Raw genomic sequence first — 19,440 nt, 5'->3', positions numbered from 1 at the left:
GGTTTTATAGCTTACGTGTTGAGCCGGTTTCTTCCTGTGTGCTCGCTTCTACTAGCCGGTAACACCGAAGTTCCCGCTCTAGTGTCGGCTTGCTGCGCCACTCCCTTCCTAGGAACGGATACGTGCGCTTTTTACTCAAGTCGAGTTCCCCATGGGCGAACCCTGTGAGTTCCCGTCGCCACCGTTGCTGACCATCGCTGCATGGCCGTCACAAATCTCGGCTCCTCAGCGAAAAACAATGTGTGCGTGCGCCCGCTTCCTGTTTATACCCGCGCGGCGGGGCGGGGGCGCGTGACGCGTTCATGCATGCCAACGTTCATTGGCTTGTTCTGTAGATACGCGAAGTTGATAGGGCTCTCTGAAGTGATCCCAATTACGTCGTCACGTCGACGTTACGTCTCCCGTTCCCTCCTTCAGGGAACGAGGGTTACATTAGTAACCGAGACGTTTTTGACAGTGGCAGATGGAATAATTGATGTAGCTTCAAGGTCAAGTCTGCGAGTATTAGTTATATTTTTTTATTAGAGATGGTGGACCAGTAATTAAGATTTCTGTTTTAGTCAGATTCAAACTGAGAAAATTGCTGTTGAGCCAGGTCTTTAATTCATTAATACATGATGATAGTGATGTAGTCTGGTGAATAAAGTCTGGGCGGCAAGCAGTATATATCTGGATATAGTTGGCATAACAGTGGTGTTGAAAACCATGGCGGCGAATAATTTGTCCGAGAGGCAAAATGTAGACAATAAATAGTAATTGGCCGAGGACTGATCCCTGTGGAACACCTTGTTTGAGAATAACAGTGGGAGATTTATAATTGTGCATGGTGATTATAGTATTTTCTGTCTGTCAGATAGGAGGAAAACCAGGATAACATGGCTCCTGAGATACCAATCTCTGAGAGGCGCATGAGTAGTAATTTATGACAGACAGTATCAAAAGCTGAGCTGAGGTTGAGTAATAAAAGTATGGAAAGGTTTCCCGAGTCACCAAAGAGTAAGAGGTCGTTGATAACCCTTGCTAATGCAGTTTCAGTACTATGGTTTTGGCGAAAACCAGACTGAAATAAATCAAAGCTATACACTTAACTATATATTCACAAAGAAAACAGCTGTTTTAAATTGTAATGATATTTCACAATATGACTGTTTTTGTTTGTATTTTTAATCAAATAAATGCAGCCTTGGTGAGCAAAAGATACTTCTTTTAAAAACATTAAAAATCTTACCAATCTAAAACTTTTGACCGGTAGTGTATATCTGCACAAAATGATGCGAATGCACAAGCGAACTTGACTGCTGGTCAAAATGTGTAACCCCTGTTCTGGACGCGCTATTCCCACAACAACGTGCTGAAACGGCAACTAAACCCAGAGAATTCACAACGTTTTTATTACAGTTGTGTTCTCATTATAATGTCATGTATATGACAGTCCCAATCATAGTTATTAATGTGCATTGATGCTTGAGCTGCGCACGCTAAAGATGATCACCATTACATTTAAGCTCTTTAGTGCATTGTTTATTAACTCAACTAAACGCATCCTATATGAGATTAATCATATATATAATATATATATATATATATATATATATATATATATATATATATATATATATATATATATATATATATATATATTAGGGGTGTAACGATTCGTTTTAACTTCGATTCGTATCGCGATTCGTGGTTGTTGATACGATTCAAGGATGATATTGGTTAATTTAGAACGATACGATCCGAAACGATTCAGTGACTTGAAATCGATTCAGTGACTTTTTAGCCAAAAATTCTTGAAAGGGAATCAGGTATCAATTAATTATGCGCGTGCATTAAAGGGATATTTCACCCAAAAATTAAAGGGATAGTTCACCCAAAAATGAAAATTCTGTCATTTACTCTCCCTCAAGTTGTTCCAAACCTGTATGACTTTCTTTCTTCTGCTGAACACAAAAGAAGATATTTTGAAGAAAGTCGGTAACCAAACGACTGATGGACCTCATTGACTTCCATAGTAGGAAAAAAAAAATACTATGGATGTCAATGGGGACCAGCAACTGTTTAATTACCAACCTTCTTTAAAATATCTTCTTTTGTGTTTAGCAGAAGAAAGGAAATCATACAGGTTTGGAACAACTTGAGGGAGAGTAAATGATGACAGAATTTTCATTTTTGGGTGAACTATCCCTTTAAAGAGTGCACGCTACGAGCACAGTATAACGATGACAGGACATGAGATTTCGTTTTTCTGAGGTGAGAGACTTTATTTCGTTACAAGTTATGAAAATAATGATAGAATAATGACACGGACATATAGCCTGACAACATCATCTGACCGCAGATACTGAATCTGGACAACACGTTTTTTCTAATTTAAAACGTAACGACGTTGAAAGCTTGTAGTTTATTTTGTGCTTTATATATAGGCTAGTGAAACGATATAAGCCTGCAGCGCGCGCCGCCGCATTTGCGCGTGCAATTGAAGAGTGCGCGCTACTGCAGTATAGCGGCCGAGAGGACAGGAAAGTCCGTTTTCTGAGGCGAGAGACTTTGCGCTGCTTGTTGTCTGCGCTGCTGCTGGCGCGTCACGCATGGCGATCACGTCACAGATAGGCAGACTGAATCGAGTTACGTTTAACGCCTTTATCATTAAAAGTGCTAAGAAAAAAACATCCTTATAAAGTCTGACGTGCTTAAATCCAATACGTTATTTCATAGTATCGATACAATCGATTCATTACCTTTTAAAACGATGTTAGATCGATATATGTCTAGATCGATATAACTTGCCGAGCACAGATCGATGTAGTTGGATCATTAAGAATATAAATCGATGTAGTTGATGAATCGTTACACCCCAATATATATATATATATATACAGTGAGGAAAATAAGTATTTGAACACCCTGCTATTTTGCAAGTTCTCCCACTTAGAAATCATGGAGGGGTCTGAAATTGTCATCGTAGGTGCATGTCCACGGTGAGAGACATAATCTAAAAAAAAAATTCCAGAAATCACAATGTATGATTTTTTTAACTATTTATTTGTGTGATACAGCTGCAAATAAGTATTTGAACACCTGAGAAAATCAATGTTAATATTTGGTACAGTAGCCTTTGTTTGCAATTACAGAGGTCAAACGTTTCCTGTAGTTTTTCACCAGGTTTGCACACACTGAAGGAGGGATTTTGGCCCACTCCTCCACACAGATCTTCTCTAGATCAGTCAGGTTTCTGGGCTGTCGCTGAGAAACACAGAGTTTGAGCTCCCTCCAAAGATTCTCTATTGGGTTTAGGTCTGGAGACTGGCTAGGCCACGCCAGAACCTTGATATGCTTCTTACAGAGCCACTCCTTGGTTATCCTGGCTGTGTGCTTCGGGTCATTAAGACCCAGCCTCGACCCATCTTCAATGCTCTAACTGAGGGAAGGAGGTTGTTCCCCAAAATCTCGCAATAAATGGCCCCGGTCATCCTCTCCTTAATACAGTGCAGTCGCCCTGTCCCATGTGCAGAAAAACACCCCCAAAGCATGATGCTACCACCCCCATGCTTCACAGTAGGGATGGTGTTCTTGGGATGGTACTCATCATTCTTCTTCCTCCAAACACGTTTAGTGGAATTATGACCAAAAAGTTCTATTTTGGTCTCATCTGACCACATGACTTTCTCCCATGATCATCCAAATGGTCATTGGCAAACTTAAGACGGGCCTTGGCATGTGCTGGTTTAAGCAGGGGAACCTTCCGTGCCATGCATGATTTCAAACCATGACGTCTTAGTGTATTACCAACAGTAACCTTGGAAACGGTGGTCCCAGCTCTTTTCAGGTCATTGACCAGCTCCTCCCGTGTAGTTCTGGGCTGATTTCTCACCTTTCTTAGGATCATTGAGACCCCACAAGGTGAGATCTTGCATGGAGCCCCAGTCCGAGGGAGATTGACAGTCATGTTTAGCTTCTTCCATTTTCTAATGATTGCTCCAACAGTGGACCTTTTTTCACCAAGCTGCTTGGCAATTTCCCCGTAGCCCTTTCCAGCCTTGTGGAGGTGTACAATTTTGTCTCTAGTGTCTTTGGACAGCTCTTTGGTCTTGGCCATGTTAGTAGTTGGATTCTTACTGATTGTATGGGGTGGACAGGTGTCTTTATGCAGCTAACGACCTCAAACAGGTGCATCTAATTTAGGATAATAAATGGAGTGGAGGTGGACATTTTAAAGGCAGACTAACAGGTCTTTGAGGGTCAGAATTCTAGCTGATTGACAGGTGTTCAAATACTTATTTGCAGCTGTATCATACAAATAAATAGTTAAAAAATCATATATTGTGATTTCTGGATTTTTTTTTTTTTTTGATTATGTCTCTCACAGTTGACATGCACCTACGATGACAATTTCAGACCCCTCCATGATTTCCAAGTGGGAGAACTTGCAAAATAGCAGGGTGTTCAAATACTTATTTTCCTCACTGTATATATACACACACACACACAGTGGGGAGAGCAAGTATTTGATACACTGCCGATTTTGCAGGTGTTCCTACTTACGAAGCATGTGGAGGTCTGTAATTTTTATGTACACTTCAACTGTGAGAGACGGAATCTAAAACAAAAATCCAGAAAATCACATTGTATGATTTTTAAATAATTATTTAGCATTTTATTGCATGACATAAGTATTTGATCACCTACCAACCAGTAAGAATTCCGGCTCTCACAGACATGTTAGTTTTTCTTTAAGAAGCCCTCCTGTTCTCCACTCATTACCTGTATTAACTGCACCTGTTTGAACTCGTTACCTGTATAAAAGACACCTGTCCACACACTCAATCAAACAGACTCCAACCTCTCCACAATGGCCAAGACCAGAGAGCTGTGTAAGGACATCAGGGATAAAATTGTAGACCTGCACAAGGCTGGGATGGGCTAAAGGACAATAGGCAAGCAGCTTGGTGAGAAGGCAACAACTGTTGGCGCAATTATTAGAAAATGGAAGAAGTTCAAGATGATGGTCAATCTCCCTCGGTCTGGGGCACCATGCAAGATCTCACCTCGTGGGGCATCAATGACCATGAGGAAGGTGAGGGATCAGCCCAGAACTACATGGCAGGACATGGTCAATGACCTGAAGAGAGCTGGGACCACAGTCTCAAAGAAAACCATTAGTAACACACTACGCCGTCATGGATTAAAATCCTTCAGCGCACACAAGGTCCCCCTGCTCAAGCCAGCGCATGTCCAGGCCCGTCTGAAGTTTGCCAGTGACCATCTGGATGATCCAGAGGAGGAATGGGAGAAGGTCATGTGGTCTGATGAGACAAAAATAGAGCTTTTTGGTCTAAACTCCACTCGCCGTGTTTGGAGGAAGAAGGATGAGTACAACCCCAAGAACACCATCCCAACCGTGAAGCATGGAGGTGGAAACATCATTCTTTGGGGATGCTTTTCTGCAAAGGGGACAGGACGACTGCACCGTATTGAGGGGAGGATGGATGGGGCCATGTATCGTGAATCAAGATCTTGGCCAACAACCTCCTTCCCTCAGTAAGAGCAATGAAGATGGGTCGTGGCTGGGTCTTCCTGCATGACAACGACCCAAAACACACAGCCAGGGCAACTAAGGAGTGGCTCCGTAAGAAGCATCTCAAGGTCCTGGAGTGGCTAGCCAGTCTCCAGACCTGAACCCAATAGAAAATCTTTGGAGGGAGCTGAAAGTCCATATTGCCCAGCGACAGCCCCGAAACCTGAAGGATCTGGAGAAGGTCAGTATGGAGGAGTGGGCCAAAATCCCTGCTGCAGTGTGTGCAAACCTGGTCAAGAACTACAGGAAACATATGATCTCTGTAATTGCAAACAAAGGTTTCTGTACCAAATATTAAGTTCTGCTTTTCTGATGTATCAAATACTTATGTCATGCAATAAAATGCAAATGAATTACTTAAAAATACAATGTGATTTTCTGGATTTTTGTTTTAGATTCCATTCCGTCACTCACAGTTGAAGAGTACCTATGATAAAAATTACAGACTTCTACATGCTTTGTAAGTGGGAAAACCTGCAAAATCGGCAGTGTATCAAATACTTGTTCTCCCCACTATATATATATATATATATATATATATATATATATATATATATATATATATATATATATATATATATATATATATATATCAGGGTTTCCGTTGTCCGGTAATTGCCGGACATTGACCGGAAAAAAAATGAAATGTCCGACAAAATTAAATCTCTCCGGTCAAATTGTCAGATTAAAATTGCCTTATAATCCCGCCCCCCTAACACAATCTGAATTTGAGAATAAGCCTAAAATGTAATAAAGCAAAAATACACCGACCTTTGGCTATGTTATAAAGGAACAGGCTCTACCGTTTGAAAGTTTTTAAACATTATTACATGGCTTGGTTGAATTCCAATGTGGAATGCGGTCTGTTATTTCTTGATATCAGACCGCTGCGAAGCACTAGCGGCGCCAGGATTTTGAGGTGCACCTCCAGAAAACTGGATGGGCCAATTAAAATAAGCCAAAAAATATATAAAAACGGGTTCCCCTTCATCTCCGTTTCAGCGCTTTTCTGGGCACTGAGGGCAGTGACTCAGTAGCCTACCTGAATTTAATGCGTATAGGTAAAAAAAAATAAAAATAAACAGGATTTTTTTTGTTGCTTTTTTAAATACAATTACAATTTCATTTAATTTATTGTTTAATAAAATTATAGGCCTATTATTTTTAGTTTATTAACAGCAACAACAGCTGTAAAGATGAAGTTGACGATCGCCATCTCCGTAGTGAACGCGCCTATAGAGAGAAATGCACATCATGGATTACATAATCAGAGAGTAGCCTATTTCTTTTCGTTTTAAATTGTTAAAAATACATTTCAAGCATCAAGATACATTTCATGTCTGTGAGGCCTACGTTGAGTTTCGTTAAATTAGGATGAGATGCGCTCCTGTTCACGAGCAATGCAAGTGACCGAGGCGCCCGCGCATAGGCCTATATCGTCTGCTATATTTTGCTGCTTATTTATTAAATACAGGCAATTGATTGATAAAAAATTATTAAAATTAAGATACAATTTATACAATACGAAATTCACTTCAAAAAAGTCATTCTACAAAACCAAACTTAATTAAGTGGTCAAAATCATGTCTGACCCGCTCCATGTCTCTCGATATTGCGCATCATATCTTACTCGTGCGGTTCACTTTTCATAATCAACATAAATTAAAAAAATAACATTATAATATTTTAATATTAAACTAAATCAGCTCATTTAATGGCTACAACACGTATAGTAGACCTAGACTCTCTATTTGTACAAATTGCTGCACATTCATTTTATTCTGAATTTTGCACACATACTCACGGTTCGGATCGTTTCTCGGATCAGAGTCATGGATCGGATCATTTTTCGGATCAGCAAAAAAAAAAAAAGACAAGACAAGACAAATAAACATAAGTTTTGTCTTTTTGTTTATTAACACTTAAAATATTAAATAAAAATATATAAAATCAACAGTGGGTGCGCGACGGGATGACGTAACGTGGCCATGCTTGATGTATTTCCACCATAGACTGTAAAAAGGTTTCCACCGATGTCCCGATACCACTTTTTCACTTCCGATAAGATACCGATGCCGCAGCTTTGGCTAATTGCCGATACCGAAATCAATCCGACATTTTTATTTTAATCTTGAACTAATACTACTAATAATAAAATATATAGAAGCACTTTGCTCAATTAGCCACATAAAAACATCTCACTCAATTGGAGAACAAATACTTCTCCAGTATATAGTCCACAACAACAGTTGATAATGAAAGACTGCCACCCTTTTGAAAGTTCTTTAGATATGTTTGGTAATTGTACCTGAATGAATTTAAAATTAAAATTAAACTTTAACGTTATTCTCATCTGAATTATAAATAATTTATTTCTGTATAAAATAATACTACCATTAAAAACACATTTGATTTTCTTTTTTAATCAATGTAGAATGTGTAACTTCAAAATAAACAGATTACTCTGTTTGAGGACAAGAAATGAAAACCAATGCAATATGATGAATGTCCAAAAGATTAGATAATCTTTGCTTTTAAACACCACGTGTGTGTGTGTGTGTGTGTGTGTGTGTGTGTGTGTGTGTGTGTGTTTGTGTTTGAGTGACAGTTAGGTTACAGTTTGACAAGAGTTTACAGTTTGACTGTTCCACATGTTTCCACTGTTCGATCGCGCCCGTGCCTCTCTCTCTCGCTCTCTCTCTCACACACACACGCACGCATTTGCAATCTTGACATCGCAGCCTGTTCATTTTGCTGCGTTAACACGAAACGCGAATAGAGCGTCAAATTCGCGTCTAGTTCGATGCTTGAACAGTTTGAATCCTTTCGCGCGTCCAAAACGAATAGGACGCGCCGCGCGCGTATAATGATAAAGCGAGCGTTTGAAGCAAATTAGACGCGTGTTCCAGGGAAGCCAAAATGCTCCCATACAGGTAATTTTAAATGACGCGGGGCGTTCAAGCTCCTCCGTTCGGTTCCTCCGCTCGCCATGACCACGCTGTGTGTGGACTGAACATGCGCACAACTTCTTTTTTTTTTTTTCATAAATCAATCCGCGAATCACGTGTGTGCCGAACCGAAGATATTGATCCGAACGGATCACGGATCAATGATGATCCGTTGCACCACTACTCTTCATGTATCTCAGCACCTTCAGACAGAGAGAGGAACGAACATAATTCACAGCTTCCGCGTTCTCTTCAGCGTTCTCTTCGCGTTTCTCAGCACCTTCGGACAGAGAGAGGAATGAACATAATTCACAGCTTCCGCGTTCTCTTCTTCAGCGAGTTCTTCGCGTTTCTCAGCACCTTCGGACAGAGAGAGGAATGAACATAATTCACAGCTTCCGCGTTCTCTTCTTCAGCGAGCTCTTCGCGTTTCTCAGCACAGCATTAGCTGGCTCTTCCAGCATTAGCAGGCTCTTCCAGCATCAGCAGGCTCTTCCAGCATCAGCAGGCTCTTCCAGCATTAGCAGGCTCTTCACTGGCCTCAGACAGAGAGAGGAATAGATACGTGTAACTCACAGCATTAGCAGGCTCTTCACTAGCCTCAGACAGAGAGTGGAGAATACGTATAACTCACAGCATTAGCCGGCTCTTCACTGGACTCAGACAGAGAGAGGAATATATATGTGTAACTCACAGCATTAGCAGGCTCTTTCAGCATTAGCAGGCTCTTTCAGCATTAGCAGGCTCTTCCAGCATTAGCAGGCTCTTCACTAGCCTCAGACAGAGAGTGGAGGATAATGGTATTTCCCCAATGCAGCTGTAACTTCACAAGGCTCAGATAAAGGAGAGGTTAATGAACAGCTGTGACTGCGAGTGAACAGCAGAAACAATCCCCACACTCACATGTCCACCACACACTGTAAGATTTCACTCGTGCTCATTTCCACAATAAAACTGCAATTCAACAGACTCACAGTGCAGCTAAGGCTTGCACCCGCAATCCAGCCGAAGTCTTCTCTGTCTCTCTCTCTCTTCCTCGCTCTCTCTCTCTCAGCCTACCTCCGCATCCGCGGTCGCGGCCGCTCACGTGTGTGAGCCGCGTGCCTCACATGTCCTCTCTCGTCATGTCCTCCTCTCTCGTTGCCGCCTGCCGTGTCCTTTTATGAGCCACCTTCCTCCTCCATGTCCCAATCACCATCCTATATCCTCTCCTCTCACACCTGCCGCGAGTTTCCCTCATCAAGCCTTGCCCGCCGCCATGACACTCACGTGGGAAACCGGAACCGTCCTGGTGTTTCCGCCGAAGCGCTCCCCGGGGGAAACATTCTAAAAAAAAAAGGTTCCCGCCTCCGTCACCCCGTGACATCGGTCAGGGTTTTTCCTGCATAGAAAATTATGAGGCGGCCGCCTCCGTCAAATTTCGTGCCGCCTCCGGCTCTCGACAAAACTCGGACAGACAGTCATGGTCAGATCCACTTTTTCCACCGTGACGGTTCTGTTGCTGTTACCGCTTGTGTCCATTCTCAAACCGTATAGTGCTGCTGCTGCGCGCAGTGCGCGGATAAGTAATAAAAACATTCCATTTCCAATTAATCGAGGGTGGATGACAGATAAATAATTTTTTGTTGAGTTTAATAAAGACACGGAACTCTCATCACGGTAAAACGCAATGAACGTGCGTCACTTTACTTTCGTTTTCAACAACGTAATTCTCTTCATGGAAAACCAATCAAGGAAAACACATCAGGAGGACTCGACAATAACGCTTGTCTGGGACCATATACTTTGTCCGGGACACGTGTGTTTTTTTCTTTCTTTCTTTTTTGAAGGGAAAAGTGAGAGAGAATTGTAGCCCATCCAGACAAATGCCCTGATTAAAAAAAAATAATAATATAAAAATATTCCGAATCACCGAAAACGTGAGGATGATTCTGTTTTATTTAATTTAATGTAAGTGGCGATTGATAGCCTATAGTTGATAATATAGGCCTACCTAATGTACTGACGGTAACAAAGTTGCGCTGTTGAGGCTCGTGCAGTTATTTATAACATTTTATAGTTAAGAAACAATATATAGCCTAGGCTACACACGATCAGAGTGATGTTTTCCTGAATGCCATCAAGATTGAAACCGAGACTTATTTCATAACAGTTCAATAAACAAATAGTTAAAATTAAGTCACTTACATTTGAGACTCAATGACTGTTTTTGTTCTGTTTCAGCAGCGAAAATAGTTCCAAACAAAGATCACAGCAGAACCAGAGCGCATCTCACAGCAACACTCAGCCGTGTTTCATTACTGAATGATTCAGCGTTTTGAACGAATCGATTGAGTCAAAGATTCAATTACCTATTCATAAACTGCCTCATTCGGAATGAATCAGCCTTTTGAACGAATCGTTTGAATGAATGACTCAATGACTCGCTCATTAAGATGGTCGCCTGCCGCCTCCTACTGGCGGTTTATTCAAAAATATTTAAAATAATCTAATTTAATACAGTTATAATTTTTCAATGTAAATTATTTAATTTGATTGGAAACAGCCTAATGTCTTATTATTTTAATTGAATATATTGATCAAATTTAAGAATTTGAAATGAAAGATGGAGCAAACATTTAATAAAATAAAACCTTACAAAGGTACAAAAAATTATTCTGTTTTCAAACAGCGATGTAATGAAACATTGACAATTTAAGTTTGAATGGAGTAAAGCCTCTGTTAAGGCTATTAAGGAAATGTAATTTTGCCAAAAGAAGAACTTTTATTTTAAATAAATGTTAATTTTTAATTAGCCAACTTCAATGTGATATGTTACCATATTATCATGCTTAACACTGAGAATTTGAATAATTGTAATGTGATCAGATGCAGATATCTAAATCAAAGAATATGGGTGGTTTGCGGGTGGATTTTTTTATTTTTAACAGTGGATTTGGGTGACTCAAAATGCACCAGATTAATGAATTTATCTTTAAAATGTACAAAAATTTCTTCCATTTTGAGCCAGGAAAAACCCTGTATGTATAAATGTGTGTGTGTGTATGTGTATATATGTGTGTGTATATTATTCTGGATTGTTTAACAAATAAAAAAGTGACCATTGGTTCATACTGTATATGAATTATATATTTTATGGCCTTTTTGATTGTTTCAGTTATTTACTAAATGTAATACATTTATTTAATATTTAAAGGTGTTAAAGGGATAGTTCACTTTGAAATTAATTTTTGATATGTTTTAGCTTACCTCAAGGGCATCCAAGATGTAGGTGTCTTTGTTTCCGCAGTAGTTTCAATTTTGATATTTTTAGGTCAAACCGTTCTTGTCTGTCAGTCATATAATGCAGGTCGATGGTCACTGGCTCAAAACACAAGCACAGAGTCCAAATTAAAACAATTCCCCATTGTCCAAATGAAACAAGTCCCCATCATAAGTACACATTGATGGCCTAAGACACGAAACGAGCGGTTTGTGTGAGAAAACGAACAGTATTTATATCGTTGTTATCTCTTGAAAACAGCACAAGTCCAAATGATCTGACGGCGCGGGCGGGTATAGATATATACATAGATGTCGCCTTGGCTACGGTTTCGTTCCAATGAACTGCAGTAGCGAAGGCGACATCTAGTGTATAGATCTATACCCGCCCACGGGCGGGTATAGATATATACACTAGATGTCGCTTGGCTACGGTTTCGTTTTCTCACACAAACCGCTCGTTTCGTGTCTTAGGCCATCAATGTGTTAACCTAAACCCTAAAACAGACAATTAATCGGCATAATCGTCAAAGCCCTAAAACAGACAATTAATCGTCAAAGCCCTCAAACTGGCAATTAATCGGCATAACCGCAATAATTTTTTAGACAATTAATCGTCAGCCAAATTTCATAATCGTGACAGGCCTACTCTTAACGCATTATAGTCCTTCACGTCTATTGCTATCTCAAAAGTGTGGCCAGTTGATAATACCTAGAATATCAAAATCAACTGCAGGCGGTAGATCCTTTCCCTTTTAGCACCTAAACTCTGGAACAGTCTTCCTAGCACTGTTTGTGAAGCAGACACACTGTCAGTTTAAATCTTGACTAAAAACACATCTCATTAATCTGGCATACACACAGCACATTATCAGTTTCTATAATTCAAATCATGTAAAAGGATTATTAGGCTGCATAAATTGGGTCAGCCGGAACCGGGAACACTTCCCATAACACCTGATGTACTTGTTACATCATAAGTAGAATGGCATCTACGCTAATAATAGTTTTGTTGGAAATGGTTTCACAACAAACTTTTTTCCTCTGTACAGATAAAAATGTTATCATAATGATTCCCGTTCTCACACATCTGCGGGAACGACTAAAAACGCTGTATTATGCATGCCAGACAAGTAATTGTCACTTTGTAAAGAAAGACAATGCACCCGCGCACATACGCATTCAAACATGCATGTCTATAGACTAAACACGTAATACATATTTGCATGCAGTCACTGTTTCACGTTTTTGAAGTTTACACAGAGATGATAATGGTGTTGCTTTCAAAACCCGTTTTCAAAAACGTGCACTTTGAAACCTATTTCAAAGTTTGTGTTCTCAGGCCACCAAAACACTGTTGTCATGTAAATGAACTGCCAAATAACGCATTAAAAGTTAACGCCCCTAAGTTAATAATGATTTTTACAATGGAAATGAATCAATTAAAAACTTAATTAAATGACTTTATTCTAGAGCTGCTGTACAGCCAAAACAATCTTTGTTGTATTAAAGGGTCATGAAACCCTAAACCAAATTTTCTTAGATTTTAACAGAGGTATGTGTTGAACACCATTGAAGACAATGTTAGCATCTTTTAGATTTAATAGTAGGGGGAAAATACCAACTTTAATAGTAGGGAGAAAATGTTTTTTTCCACTATTTTCGGGTTTAAAATCTTCATCATGTCCACGTCACAGCGCACTGTAGTACTTTGATGACTCATCGGCGTCTCATAATTATTTATGAGACTGAGTTTTCTTATCCAATGAGAAGACACTGTCTCTTAATTATTCATGACACCACGTGGATCTTTCCAATGACAGACATGTCAAACTGTGATATTGTGTAGTAGATGAGAGAGGCAATCATGGGACACAAGTGTTTGTTTTCGTGGTGCAAAAGTTCCAGTGCGTTGCATATCTTTCCCTGCGATGCTGCCAGGGCTAGATATGCGCTATATAAATGAAGGTGACTTGACTTGACTGCATGTTTGATACGTTGTGATTTTCCTCAGAGTTAAAAGCAGGCTTAAAGGTTGTATCAGTGATTTCAGGCCCAAAAAAAAATTATCACATTCATCTAATCTTTCCTAACTAGCTAGCTAGCTGCCCACCCCATAAGCATGCCGTCAAAAAAACGCGTCTCTGTAGGCAGCCTAGGCTCTGAGATCTGCACACTATTTGTTTTGGTTTTGAGTGGTTGGTGAACCCAATTGTTTTTGTGTGCAGATCTCAGAGCCTAGGCTGCCTACAGAGACGCGTTTTTTTGATGGCATGCTTATGGGACGGGCAGCTAGCGGATCATTAGGAAGGATTAGATGAATGTGATAAAAAAAAAATTGGGCCTGAAATCACTGATACAACCTTTAAGCAAGTTTGTTGCACGCTGACTAAAAAATACTGCTGACTAGACTAAAAAATACTGCATTATCCCAGAAAAACTGAACAGTAGCTTGCAGTTATTGTTTTGCTCATCAAATTTACAGTATTCAACTGTATTTACAAAGAACGGTAAATTACTGTACAAAATTACTGTATGTGGCAATTAGGGCCGGGCTGAAGCTGGTGCCCGGGCATGGCAGGGGGGCTCAGAGCGCCCCCTAGAACGCAATCTGAATTGGGACGGACGGACCCCGTTCCGCCCTGGAATGGGGTCCGAACATTTGCCCATGTATCAAACATGCTTGCATGTAATATGAACATAAAGCATGTAACATGTAATATGAAACTCGGTACACATAGATCTCATCGGGCCGAACAACTTTGTTGCTCTCAATTTTAAAACTTGCCATCTCATCTTTGGACCCTGCATTCCTGAACACATTTCTTTCCTATGAAACTTATGTCACGAACATAACAAAACAATTCTCATTTGTAAGTTAATTTGAACTCTCCTGCCATCTATAGCTTTAAAATAAATCAAGTATTTGCTAGGTCACATGACCATAAATTATAAAATTACTTCCTTGAAGTGACTATGGCATGTACCCTTCACTTACGGCCTTGTGGAAGGGCCCTTCGTGAAGGGATCCAGTTGTTCACTTTCATTTGGAACACCCCTACAAAAAGCATTCCCTTCCCGAAGTGCCCTTCAAGGGTGTAAAAATTGCATTTGGAATTTGCCACAAATCTTTCTACTTAACCATCGGTCTTCTGCATCCACCATGTTTTTATTTTTTTAACGCTTTTTATTAATGTTTGTAGTTTTGATCGAATCCTCATCCATCCAATGTGCAATGGGTTGTTGGCAATGTTAACCGTTTGAGTGTGCAAAGATCTGCTCTTCAAATTCTAACTGGAAACCATCCGGGTATCTTTGGAATACTAATTTCAACATGTTACGATTTGGGACAAACTAATACTATTTAGGATAGATAGTATGCAAATTGGGACGCAGCATAAGTCTTTGAATTCATATATATTTTCACAATTTTGTGTTCATAGGTGAATGTAAATCATTCAAAGAGATATATATGCGATGCCTCAGAGACAACCGTTTTGACAACTCGAGCTGTCGAATAGAGTCAAAGGAGTATCTGGAGTGCAGGATGGACAGGTGAGTTTTTCCTGACATGATTTAACCTGAAGTTGAAAATTTCAGGTCAAATACATTAGGAACTAATTGTAGACATTTTATTTACTTTACAGACAGTTAATGGCAAAGGAACCCCTTGAAAAACTTGGCTTTAAGGACTTGGAGGATTCGACGGAAGAAAATGAAACAAAATAAAATTTGGCCTGATGTTCACATTTTGTTGATTCGTTTTATTTTATGTCTCTCTCCATATCACTTGGAAATCTGGTATATGTTTTGTGCATGTTAACAAGCATCTGTAAAAAAAATGATACTTGTCAGACACCAAAAGATTTGGTTTTGTAGAATGATCTGTTAAAAAGGTTTTAATCATTTGAAGTTTGTTCTTATTACTGGAGCTTTACATATTTATCTGTAATAAAGAGTCTGCTTAGTTTTCATCACTGCTATGAATAGCCTTGATCATATATAATACATCTTATGTAAATAATAGACTTCATTGAAATCTTGTCAACTTTGCATTTAAAAGAATCCACTTTTTTGGTTTAAATAAATGTAGTCTGAACAACACATGTGAAATGTAGCACAAATATTTACAACACAAAAATATGCAAATATATGAATGTTTGAGGGTCAATGCATGACATGCATATTTTTGTGTCCTGGTGCATTATTTCCTTTTAAAGTAATTTGATAAATTCATGACATGTATTACTTTATAAGACCTAGTTTGTTTGAATACATTTTCAGTACTTTCAAATAATAAATATTATTTTATGTTTTGGTATCTTAAATCCCCAAAATGTCAGGGTGGTGCAACTGTTGGCACAAATGAACAGACTAAGAAAACTACTAACTATAAAATGGTGTTTTTATAATAAGAAATTATAAATAAAATACTATGCCATCATTTTATGTTTGAAACCTTTCATCTAAACAAATGTATAAATATCAGTAGTTTTAAAACTGTTGAGGTAATTGATTTGTAATCTTCCATGTGAACTGTAAGCTCCGTCTTAGCCTCGTATTTCTTTGTTTTGAACCATCATTTACTATCATTTCTAGGTGTTTATACTACTAAATACAGCTTACCCAACATCTCAGATTAACCTGACATCGCTAGCTTTCGTTATTATTAGCACAACACGCTAGCAATTCGCTAGCCAGTAAACGCGCCACCTGTGCGCTCATTTATTTTTTATTTTTATCTCGCGCGCCCCCGCCTTTGAGTTCATAAAAAGCCCAGGTGAGTAAGAATCAGTCAACAAACTCAGTGAGTAATGTCTTGTCCTGTTATTGTCACCTGCACTTCATGTCACATGTTTAGCATAGCCTTCTCTGTCGGCAATATAGGATTTATATGTGATAAATGCAAGGAGACAGTCAGGCTGACGGAGAAGATTTCAGAACTAGAGACACGCATCCAAACTTCAATTGAGGATAGTAAGAGTACTAGAGCTTTAGATACTATTTCGGATGTAGCATAGTGAACTCTTTACATGATTCGGTTCCGGCTGAATCAGTGCCTGCGCAGCAAGGCAAAGGGGTGACAGTGAGGGATCGCTCTAGTCGCGGATAAAAAAAACACTCTTCCGTTCCGATTACCATAACAAATCGATTTGCCCCGCTCAGTGAAACACCCACTGAGAATTCTGTTGATTGTGCCCTAGTAATTGGTGATTCGATCACACGGAACGTGGAAATAGAGACACCAGCCACCATAGTCACATGTTTGCCGGGAGCCAGAGCGCCTGACATCAAAGCAAATTTAAAAGTGCTGGCTAATGCTAATCGTAAATTCTCTAAGATCATTATTCACGTCGGCACTAATGATGTTCGACTCCGAGTCGAAGATCACCAAAATTAATATTAAAGAGGTGTGTGAACTCGCAAGTACGATGTCAAGCACTGTAATTTGCTCTGGCCCCCTTCCTGTTCACAGGAGTGATGAGATTAGTTAGTAGACTGTGTTCACTCAATGGCTGGCTGTCGAGATGGTGACCGCTTAATGATTTTATCAAAGAATTTGCGGACTTTCTATCAGAATTAATATTGACTGCAGATAAAGTACTAATTGTTGGTGATTTTAATATACACATAGATAATGAAAAAGATACATTGGGATTGGTATTTAAAGACATTTTAAACTCTATTGGAGTTAGACAACACGTGTCAGGACCTACTCATTGTCGTAATCATACTCCAGGTCTAATATTATCACATGGAATAGATGTTGATGCCGTTGAAATTCTGCAGCAGAGCGATGACATCGCAGATGATTATCTAGTCTCATGTAAATTACATTTAGCCAAGGCTGCAAAGCCGACTCCGTGTTATAAATATGTTAGACCTACCATTCTGCCACTAAAGATTGCTTGATCAATAATCTTCCTAATCAGTTTCATCATCTCAGCATCCTGGATAGCTTAGAAGAACACGATATTGCAACAGAAACTTTTAACTCTCTCTTTTCCAGCACTTTAGACACAGCTGCTCTGTTGCGCTTAAAGAAGATTAAAGAAAATAGTCCAACGCCGTGGTACAACGAGCACACTCTGGCCCTTAAAGGGCACCTATTATGCAAAATTCACTTTTACATGGTGTTTGAACATAAATGTGTGTTGGCAGTGTGTGTACACAACCACCCTATAATGATAAAAATCCAACCGGGTTTTTTTTTTTTTTAAATCCCCAAAAATCATAAGCACTGTCTCAGAACGAGCTGTTCTCAAAATCTATGCAATGTGACGTAGAATTGCACAAGCCCCGCCCACGACTGTTGATTGACACTCCAGTTTGAGCATAGACCCGCCTTGAGTGAGCTAAACACAGTCCGGTGAGTCCGCCATTGTTTCGACGCTGGAGCAGCTGTAGAACGTCTCCTAAAGCGATTGAGGTGTTTTGTTTTTTGGATGTTAGAATAAACATAGCAGTATTCATTTACTCTCGTTGTTACTCGAGGACTGATCTGTACAACTGCTCTCGTGAGCTCTCGTGAACTCCCAGCTTACAGTCTCCGGAGCGACAGGACTAACGTTACTGATCACAGCAGAAATGAAAGTGAGCACGCACTTTATGACAGCTCGAACTCATCGAGTCGTTTTACAGATATACAGTTTACCAGTTTATAAAGCACCCACTGAGAAAGGTGTGTATATATTTGTTTACTGTTAGTTGTAACAAGTGTTTTGTGTACTTCGCTGTGTAATGTTATGTTCCATGATAATGAAAGTGAGAGAGAGAGAGAAAGAGAGAGTTTATTCTTACAGTGATTTTCTGCAGTAAAACTAACGCTTCATCTTTTGTGTGATGTACAATAAACTTAATTGAACTCATCAGTATATTTTGGCCATCATTCAGTTGGTTTCTACTACAGCAGGCTTGTATTAATAGTGGAGCAGATGGCATATAAGTTACAAACATAATTAAGAATATAGCTGCGAGCAGCGATTGCGGGCCCAAGCCGGTGGCACCGCCACCCTGGTGCATTTAGTTGCACTAAAGGCACCGGGGTGGCGGTGTCACCGGCTTGGGCCCTCCATCGCTGCTCGCAGCTATGTTTATATATATATATATATATATATATATATATATATATATATATATAGGGCAAGTAATATTCTCTGTCTTGTCACTTTAAAATATATATATATATATAAAATTCAGAGGCCGATTTTGCAAATAAATCCACATTCAAACCAAAATATCTGACTTCCTGTTGGTCAGAGCTAATGACTGTAAATTAGAAACTTGTCCGGCTCGATGAGTCCAATATATGTACTGATTTTTGTAACTGTGGGTAAAAGTAACCCCCCCATTTTGCCAAAAGCATTTTGAAAGTGACACAGTTGCCAGTTGGTGGCGCTATAACTTTGACTCACAATAGTTGCATCCATCTGACCGGCCTCTTACCACAAACACACTGCTGAAGTTTCATCAAGATCAGTTAATGTGTGCAGAAGTTATAACACTTCGTGTCTCTCTTTTCTCGCCATAAATTCGTTTCCTCGCCACGGCCAAACCGTTCGAGATATCAAAAATCCGTTTTTTTATTTTGCACACCGAGTTTGGTGGGGATGGGATGAATTTTCTAGGAGGAGTATTTCACATTCCACAGCA

The 19,440-nt window shown here is 39.6% G+C and overlaps 1 protein-coding gene across 1 annotated transcript in view; it reads left to right on the top strand.

The window, feature by feature from the left end:
• Positions 1-15,534, top strand: part of LOC308686310 (cytochrome c oxidase assembly protein COX19-like) — a 64,954-nt gene extending 49,420 nt beyond the window's left edge. Inside the window, exons 2-3 of the mRNA XM_081394708.1 lie at positions 15,231-15,342; positions 15,435-15,534. Coding sequence (XP_081250834.1) covers positions 15,231-15,342; positions 15,435-15,516 — 194 coding nt within the window. The 3' untranslated portion in view covers positions 15,517-15,534. The remainder of the gene's footprint in view (positions 1-15,230; positions 15,343-15,434) is intronic.
• Positions 15,535-19,440: the final 3,906 nt, after the last annotated feature.

This window comes from Scardinius erythrophthalmus, assembly GCF_964197995.2.
Source record: "Scardinius erythrophthalmus genome assembly, contig: HAP1_SCAFFOLD_121, whole genome shotgun sequence".
Taxonomy (NCBI): Eukaryota; Metazoa; Chordata; class Actinopteri; order Cypriniformes; family Leuciscidae; genus Scardinius; species Scardinius erythrophthalmus.
Note: the sequence above shows the minus strand (reverse complement) of the source record. Positions and strands in the feature narration are given on the sequence as shown.